At 40.5% G+C, this 9,760-nt stretch overlaps 1 protein-coding gene across 3 annotated transcripts; it reads right to left on the bottom strand.

Moving 5' to 3' along the window:
• Nucleotides 1–3,693: 3,693 nt before the first annotated feature.
• LOC131223237 (uncharacterized) lies at nucleotides 3,694–9,186 on the bottom strand. 3 transcript variants are annotated; one of them, XR_009160349.1, is made up of 3 exons: nucleotides 9,013–9,186; nucleotides 5,007–6,110; nucleotides 3,694–3,921 (listed from the first exon to the last, which is right to left on the bottom strand). XR_009160349.1 is itself a non-coding variant. In XM_058218571.1 (2 exons), the coding sequence occupies exon 2, from the start codon at nucleotides 6,057–6,059 to the stop codon at nucleotides 5,067–5,069; it is 993 nt and encodes a 330-aa protein (XP_058074554.1). In that variant the 5' UTR covers nucleotides 6,060–6,110; nucleotides 9,013–9,186; the 3' UTR covers nucleotides 5,003–5,066. The 3 variants fall into 3 exon arrangements, 1 of the variants encoding a protein (XP_058074554.1); XR_009160350.1 differs by lacking the exon at nucleotides 3,694–3,921 and adding an exon at nucleotides 3,985–4,415; XM_058218571.1 differs by lacking the exon at nucleotides 3,694–3,921 and having other exon boundaries at nucleotides 5,003–6,110.
• Between the last annotated feature and the right edge of the window lie 574 nt (nucleotides 9,187–9,760).

The raw sequence follows: 9,760 nt of genomic DNA, 5'->3' as shown, positions 1-9,760 counted from the left end.
TGGAGGAGAATGAGTAATAAGTTAGAAAGAGAGATTATCTTGCAGTTCTGGATTGATATCAACTAATCTACTTACAAATGTTTGAGGGGTAGAAGAAAATGTTAGGTCTTAATCTTGTTCTTATTGTAAATCCTAATTGTCTTCCAAAAGGACTCTCTAATCTTGTTCTTGTTGGAGAATGTATTGTTGGAGAAGGAGAAACTGATCTTGAATTTATTGGTGAGGGCATAATATAATCTTGTTTACTTGTAGGCTTCAGTCTTTCAGCCATTGTTGCCTTATAAATATTCTCTAAATAAGAAATCTGGTAAAGAATTGGAACCACCTTTAATAAATTCAATTTGAAAATTAAAACTTGATAAAATATATTGCCATCTGACAAAAATATGTTTATGAGCTAAATTTTTAACATTTTTTTCTAAAATATATTTTGCACTTTTATAATCTATTTGAAGAAGAAAATACTGATTTGAAAGATCATTTTAAAATTTTGAAATACATAATACAATATATATAAAATAATATATATATATATATATATATATATATATATATATATATATATATATATATACATAATACAATATATATAAAATAATACTTTAATTCTTTTGAATTTCATTCCATGATCTGGAAGTAAATCTCATTAATTGTTCTAAGTTATTTTTCTTTTGTTTTAAAATTCTTCTGTATTATAAATCTGATGCTTTTGTTTCTACGATTTTATGAGCTAATGGGTTACCTATATGTAATAACATAATTGTTTGATTTGAAGTTTTACTGATTTTACTACATCTGTGTGTTGTTGAGTCCATGGGGGTGGATTCTTTTTTTAAACTATCATACAATGGTTTATATTTTTTTATGTACGTCATGATAAAAATCTCTTATATAGTTTAAACTTCCTAAGAATCTTTGTAATTATGTTTTTATTTTAATTTTATTGGAAAATTTATCAGCAAATTCTAAACTTCTTTGTATATGTGTAATTGTATCTTGTGATATATAATGTCCTAAAAATTTAATTTTGATTTGAAACAATTTGATTTTTGTTGCTGAAACAACTAGTTCATTTGTTTTGAATTTTTTTTTTTTTTTTGTTGAAACAACTAGTCCATTTGGGGCCAACCTTTATATGAATGGTTCATTGTGTAGGCCCACCTCTAATGCACATAGTTCATTAGGTAGGGCCCACCTTTAATGTTAGTCATCCATCATGTGGGGCCCACCATCAATGATATTGTCCATCATGTGGGGTCCATCTTCTATATCCACTGCCCATCATGCGGACCCACCTCCGATGTGGGCCATCCATCATGTTAGACACACCTTGGATATGGGCCATTTATCATTAGGCCAACCTTTGATGTGGACCGTCCATCATGTGGGGCCCACCTTGACATGGATAATCCATCATGTGGGCTCACCATTATTAATTGCCTATCTTGTAGAGCCTACCTTTGACATGGGTTGCCCATCACATGAATCTCACCTTCAATGTGGGTTGCCAATCATGCGGGGCTTACCTTAAATGTGGGTCATTCATCATTAGGGGTGGATCTTTAATGTGGATCACCTATCCTGTGGGGATACCTCGATATGAGCCATCATCATGTGGGGCCTACTTAGATCATTTAAGCATTCATTGGATTATTTTCCAATCTCATGAACTTAGAAAAGGGTTTATGGCCACGAGAGCATATTTCCTTAAATAATTTCCTAAGTTTGTGTGTCACCAATAAATGAGAAGGAAATAAGTTATTTTGGAACTTGAAAAGCAATGAAAAATAAGTAATAAAAATAAATTACTTTTTAAAAAATGCTACTTATTTAAGTTTAATAACCTAATTAACTTATTTACAAAAAAGTAACTTACTAGCTTGCCTAAGTTTTAAAAAAGCTACTTATTCCTTAGTATCCAAACAGGCCCTAAAAATCAGTCAGATCCAAAACTTAGGTGGGCCACACGAAACCAAACGAAACTGTCCACAGTTGAAACCTTACTGGAGCTGACCCTGATGTTTATATGCCATCCAAACCGTTCATGGGTTATTACGAACAGTGGGCACAAATATAATCCTGATACAAAACTTCTGTTGCCCCAGGCATTCACTCCACACTGTTTCGTGTGATATGGCCTACCTGTTTTGGATCTGCCTGATTTTTAGAGTCCTGCCCTATTGTTCTATTTTAAAACAGATGGACGGAGTGGATCTGTCATGGACATCTCCGTGGGACCCAGTATATCTCTGCGCCCTGGTCCCAGGAATCCACTTCCCAAAAAATAGGTCCATTACTCATAAGGTGGACCGCAAAATTGGAACAAATGGACAACCAATGCTGCTTCTCAGCATACAGGTGTGACCCACATGATGGGCCGACCTGGCAAAATTTTGATCTTCATAAGAAGGGCTACCGTTTTTGTGGCAAGGATGTCTTACACAAGTGGCATGTTGGCAAGAAATTTCTAGTTGCACGACCAGTTATCGTCCAGGTGTAGCTGATGATAAGCTACTTAGCCAACCACCTACAGGCCATGGTCAATTCTGGAGGCACAGTCTGCTCATGGTAGGATACAACCAAACTACTGGTCCGGATTGCTGAACCAGGGGTTGTCAGAATTGAAAACCCATCACACATGCATGCATGCTCCGCACCCTTCCAAGATACATCCCAACGTACCATATTACCCTCTATTTGTAAGCCTGCAGTCAGGATCAATTAAGAGACTTATGCGGTACAGCCCAACAAGGGTGCAAGGTCCAATCGAACGAGCAAGACAGATAACCATAGCTGCCGAGCTTCCTGCAATCATCTCTGGCCGACCATGATGCATGGGCTATACGTAAAGCATTCATTTTGCTTGATTGCTTTAGGACATGAGCCAAAACGTGAGGCAAATCCAAAGCTCAAGTGGACCACACCACATGGTACAGTAGGAATTAATCACCCATTTTAACAAGTATGAACAAGATGGATGGCCTACAAACATTAAGATGGGCCCTAGGAAGGTTTAAACTTAAAACAGAATGTCAAAACATTGTTATACTTTATCACTTACTAATGTAGGGCATGCAAGTTGGGGCAGGCTCAACCTTAGTAACCCAATTCAAAATTTGGGTTAAGGCTCCAGTTGAACCGAAATGCAACCTCACCCGAATAAGCATCATCAAACCACACCCATTCACATAATCTGCAATGGGTCGTGTTTCCAAATTGGAATCCAGAGATTCAAGGTTGATCTGTCCGGGGGTTGCATTCTATGTAAATGGGTCAAGGTCAGGTTGATGGCATCATTTGGCTTCAAAATAAGGTCTGGCCTAGCAACTAATATGTTCTGGGCTTTTTTTCATATAAATGCGTTGGTTCACCAGATTAACCATCGCTGCACCAAATGAGAGCATTTCACATCCCCTCTTCCACGCATACATGGTGGCAATACATGACTTGTGTCAGTCTAGACTCTAAAATGAAAGCTCCATGGGTGGACGAACCACACTATCCAATGAGGCTGACTCAATTACCAACCAGACAGTGATGATCGTCTTATCAACGTGACTATGGGCCACCTAATCCCGTCCACGACGGGGCCCAAAAGTCAGAATAGTGACAATATCCACCAAAGGTGCCCTGGGACGTACTGCCACAGGCCTTGGGAAACTTCCACTGAACCACTCCAGCCTTCTTTCCTCCTCAGGAGTAACAAACAAAATGAGAATAAAAGATAAAAACAGTGTTGAGAAGAACAGTGGAGACCAATTCAGATCCTTCCACGTCCGATTCCAAAGTACTTGTCTGATTGAATTCTATAATAATACCACTATACTTGGATCAAAGGAACTTCATGGAGCTCAACCACCGAGGTTCCAAGAGCAAGGAAAGCCACCCGATGACACCACTCCTGCCCATGTTTCATTTCACCTGCAACACAACACACATCCCTTTTAGAGACTCCAAAGAACTTATTACGGGAAATGATGCTATGAGACTGGATGAGGGCAGCCATTACATTCTACCAATTTCAAAGTTCTACAAATGGTCGGTAGATTTTGATGGACCAGCTACTGGGGCTGGTGGCCTGCAAAGTGATGGTTAAAAGAAATCTTCTAGCAGTTAACATTGTTCAACATCTGAACAAGTGCAAAAGGCTCCCCCAAAAGCTGCTGGGCTGGGCCTGCCCATGTACATCCAAAGTTCGGGGAACACAGGAAACATACAAGAGACTACAATGACTTCAAATGGTGAACATTTTTCACATGCATAAACTAATCACCCTTGAGGCAGAGTATAATGCCTGAGGTTGTCCTACCAAGTAGATTGTGGGGCCAAGTCAGTCCATGGTGGACATGTCAGACCAGAATCACCAAACCTTGAACCCAACCAGAATGGACACGTCAGACCAATGGCATGAATCACTGAACCATGAATCCAACCAGAAAGGACATGTCAGACCAATGGTATGAATCACCGCCGAGCCATGAACCCAACCAGAATAAAATGAAAACCCGGTGACGCTATGCATAAAATATACTCAAACAGAAGATCATGTAACTTCCTCTGAGGACAGTGTGCAATAAACTGGAATCCAAAAGTGGAAACATTGGTTGTTGCTAGAATTATATAGCACACAACTCTATAATTTTCATATCAATAACTTTCTCTTATATTCTAGTATGTTTAAATTAAAGTTAGGGAGCCGGCCAAGAGGCTACCCCACCTCACACAGAGCGAAGCATGTCACACCCTTCAAGATTTTGGAATACAGATTCCTACACATCAGCCAGAACCTTGCAATGGGCTAGTCACCTCACGTTTTGTTTTGTTTTTTCTTCTTACAGGAAAGGTGCCAGTCACCACAGATTTTGTTTTGTCTTGTTTTTTACAGGAAAGGTGCCAGCCACCACAGATTTTTTGTTTTGTTTTCTTTTACAGGAAAGGCGCCATAGTTCTGTCATTTCCTGAAGTATCAATAGTGATAGGAATCCATGATGGGAATGATAACTCACCTTTTGAACCAGAGATTCATGGCACTAACCAGCCCCATCGACTGAACTCATTTGCTGCATTCACTGTTCATCATCATCATCATCATCTGGCGTTGTACGTCGCTGACTCCTCTCATGGCGGCGCCATGAAGCCGTCACCCCTTCAGAGACAGAGTCATCATCTCTTGCAGGCTCACCGTCATAGCTATCACCCCATAGTGTTGTTCTCCTCCGGCTCCTTGATAGCCCCCTGAACCTTGATGGGACCGACCAGCTGGTTCTTGTATTGGAACCCGATGGGAAAACCCGGATGAGAAGAAAGACAGTCAACCAATTCCCATCATACAGACTTTCCTCATCCCTCTCCTCCCCAAATGCTGACTGGAACGTGCTCAGCACGTCACCAAGATCACGCTGACGCTCCAACCTCCTCCAGTCCCGCTGCCGTTCCGGGTCCACCTCCGATGGCCGTGCCATTGGGTGCTCGAGCCTCGCATGCTTCCGGAGGTCAGCATATGTACCACTGAACGTACAGGACTCCTGTGCGCAGCTCCTTGTCTTGGCATTCATGAACCGGCGGGCAGACTCCACTGGTTTCCACCCATTTATCTGTCCCCGGCAGAGAGGACACGAAAGCTTCAGTTGCTCGCTGCACTCACAAGGCATGCTGTGCAATGCATGTTCTTCACCTTCATGGTGTGGCTCCATATTTTGTTCTTCTGGGCTCGTTGTGTCTGTTATGGTGCTCACTAACGGGGATTCTTCCACAGTAGGGGTGGATTTGGGTTCAGTGAATGCCTTACGGAATTGGTCAAGGCAGTTGGAGTGGCGGTAGCTTGTGTCACACATGTAAGGGCGGCATCCCTTGTCATGGGAAGAGCAGAGGAGGAGGACGGCATTGTGGGGGTGTTCCATGCACACAGGGCACCTGGCCTCTTCCCATTCTTTCACATCTTCTGCAGCTTCTGGAGGGTTTCTGGATGTAGAGCGCCGGACACTGCTGGAACTGCAAGAGAAAGGAGAAACCCTTGACCTATCGAATGACAAAGAGCGATCTCTTCTTTCCTTTGGCATTTCTATCACTGAATGAGAAACTTATGTCACTCGATGCAGCAGCAGAAAGACCTGAACTTCAAAAACCGGTTGCAGCATTAGCCAAAATAATAAATCGAGGGAATTCTGAAATATGCCAATGAATCCAAACAAACAGTTAAAAACCAAATTTCTTTAAAAGATCTGAACAGAACACTGGAAGATTAAAATTCAATTCGAGTTTCTTGGTCTAAAAATAGGTCAATTTGGGATTTCATGGGTTAATCAGGTGTGCGTGACCTTCAGACATGGACAAAGAGGTCTGCATCATAAATAGAGGAGGCTGAAACAGCAGCCTCGCAAACTGGATGGACCATGCACAGCCTTTACATGTTACAATAAACCTGTGCAATGAGCATTGAACATTGTCCTCTCTTCTCATGTCCAGCAGAGCGCAAACACAAGGAGAGCTTCTGAGTACAAATGCATGCTGACCACAGCAATGAAATTGAATCTCCACAAAAAACAGATTTTAGTAGTTAAGCTCCTGTTGCAGAACAAGTTAAACTTACAATGAAAGATACATATCTAGTAACCAAAGGAACTTCCATATCAGTTGGAAGGTATTCATGCGTAGATCTTTCCATCTAGTGGCCATACCTAGCGACATTGTTATTTGTTTTCCATCATTGTAGAAAGCGGGACAAGACTATAGGCAGGCAGCAGAACTTGAGTGTGTCTGCCCATTCATTAAGTACCGAGATTGAAGGGGATTCCAACACGATTCATTTTTCAAACTCAGAAAACCTTACAAGATCTCTTTCATTCTAAGGCAGATGAACAACATATCTTCATTTCTACCCATGTCTTTCCATCATGTTTGGAAGGAGGCCAAAGAGATGACTGGTAAGCTTGTCAAAGATGTAATTATACCAAGGCCACATTGTCATTGTCAATGCATTACTCACCCCTTAATCCTTTATATTTTTTTGCTCTTTGATGAAACTTCAGTCATTTTAATAGAAAAAGGAAATCCTATATATATATTTTTAAAGATGAATCGTACAATTTATAATTCAAATTCTGGGAAGTCCGGGTGCTAGTCTTGTATTTGTATTTTCTTTTGCAGTTTTTTGCCTGTTTCTTCAGTAAATTTCCATTCATTAAAGGAAAAAAAAGCCCTGAGATGAATGTTTAATCCCATTGAGAATAATTTGTGAATCAGCTCTGATCCCATTTAAGAAAAATGGAATCTCAAGCATACAATTCACCGAAGAAGCATGTGGCAAATATATGGAATAAATGTTAATCCAATCGGAATCTATTCCAAGTTCACAACTGGATTTAAGTTTCAAAAAATTACCTGCAGGCTTTTGCAATTTTTTTTGTCTTCGTGCTAAAAATTTGTGAGAAATTCATTTGAAAATGCCAAACAGAAGGACACACAATAACAATTTCTATGATATCACGGAATATCATGTTCTGAAACTTTGAAAATATTCCATCATTTAAAACCAAGGGATGGTACCCAAAGCAAACTTCTTAATCCACATATGAGCATTAATTTATGGCCATAGGATTAACACCTTCAGTCCTACCAACCCATGAGACCAAGACACTTATACAAAGGCTGACATAAACACAAGAAGCAGGGTTGAAGCCATAGTCAATAGATCCGTACAGAATCCAATGCAAAATACAGGTATCCCAACAAGATATTGATACCATTGAAAGTAATAGGTTCTCATAAAAAACCTATATAACATGACGTCTGAATATTCTGGAAGTTCCCATAGATCAATTGGCACCAATATCAGCACCATATGCACCAACAGTGTGTGTATACACACACACACACACACACACACACACACACACTGACTGTTGGTGCATTGGTTGCTGATGTTCATTACAAGCAATTGAACATTCTAGACAACAGCCAAAAACTCATTACGCAGAAGAAACAAATCCCCTTGAATTTATAAGAGGAAAAAGTATCAACATAAAACTGATGTTCAGAAGACACAGTATACCACTTAGTATAACAGTACCATTAAATGACTGCGATCTTCTAAATACTGAAACATCGCGTTTTTGTTAAATGTCAGGCAAGCAAAGCATGGCTAGAATAGCTAATAAACCAATACTTCCATCATCCTGAGGTTACTGACTTGGGATTTGCATGAGGATTTCATTTGAAGGTTATCACTAGGTTGATTAGCTACTGGAAGGTACTAAATTACAAGGAATTTTTCTTTTTATTACTTTTATCTTTTATACACCACAAAAATTTACAACAAAGAAGAGAGGCCAACAGGATAAAGAGTCACCAATACAAAGCAAGATTCTATAGAATCCCTTTTTGCATAGGAGACGGCAATACAGTTTGGCCACCTGATATTTAAACACATAATCCATGTGGAAGAGGAACACAATCTTAAATAATTCAAAATATGCCACTGCTAGTAAGCTGCCTTTCACCAACGAGGGTCCACCAAACCGGTTGGAGAGTTTCCACACCAGATTTGGTCACCAAAAGCTCCGTTCTATCTATTCCTGTTTGGGCCAGAGAACGACAATCTAATTGCAAAAGAGTCATCCTCAACACACACGCTGCCACTTAGGCGCTGGGATTACCCACGAAGAATAAACAGAAAATTAAATAGATTAGTTTCCAACATTTCCCAAGATCAAAAGCAAGAAATCAATGAAGTAACACAAACCACTCAATTAAAACCCTAATAACAACGATCTTCCACAAAATGGCCATTTAAACCCTAATCACTACCGTATAACAAGATGAAAGCAACAGAAAAGCAAGATTACAGTCTTCAGCAACAAAAACCCTAATCTACATCAAAAGACGGAGAAAGCGGCCCAAAACCGCAAGAAACGACGATCCGAGCCAACAGATAGCCGGAAAAATCAGCAAATCAGCAGATCCAGTCGGATCCGGACTGGACACGGCAGTTGGAATTTCGTGCAGAGTTCTTACCGGAGCTTTCAGAGAGATCGGGCACTGATCAAAGGATACGATCTGGTGTACTCGGTTGGTGAAGATGGAAGAATCTCCTAAAAGTTCGTCGGAGAAGGGAGAGTCCTCTCAGCTTTCCCTTCTTCCCTTTTCGGAATAAGGCACAGAGAAAGGGGAGCGAAAGAGCAGAGAGCGCTGCGAAAGGGGATGGAGCGCAATTTATAGGGGGCGCTTGGATGAGTTGGCAGCTGACGTGGACGACTGGGGTTCTCAAGTTTTTAAGACATTGAATTGAGTCGGCTCTATGTGAATGAAAGCTTGTAGAAGATTCTACCCGGAAACGCCCAAACACAAGCGCCTCACATGAAAGAAATCGAGACCGTCCATTCCTTGAAAGTAGAGTCATCTGATAATAATCAAGACTTTAATCATTAGATGAGCGGCAGATATGACTAATGGATGAGTGAATATGATGAACGGTGGTGTGCTTTAGATGCATGTGGGGACCTTTATGTTTAAACCGGCCTGATTTTTGAGATTCTCATTGTATTTGTCTAGAAACGGCTGTGATCTCGTACGCGCATGCACGTCAGCCTGCGTTAGAGGGAAGCGTATTGCCCGTGATCCATGGGGCTCACCATGATGTATATATTTTATCAAAGCCGTCCATACGTTTCTCGATCTCATTTTAAAACATGAATAAAAAAATGAAGAAGATTCAAAGCTCAAGTAGACCACACCAGAGGAAACAGGTTGATTGAACGCCCAC

The sequence above is a fragment of the Magnolia sinica genome, chromosome 13 (assembly GCF_029962835.1).
Source record: "Magnolia sinica isolate HGM2019 chromosome 13, MsV1, whole genome shotgun sequence".
Taxonomy (NCBI): Eukaryota; Viridiplantae; Streptophyta; class Magnoliopsida; order Magnoliales; family Magnoliaceae; genus Magnolia; species Magnolia sinica.
The sequence above is the reverse complement of the archived record's forward strand: the minus strand, read 5'-3'. Positions and strand labels throughout refer to the sequence as shown.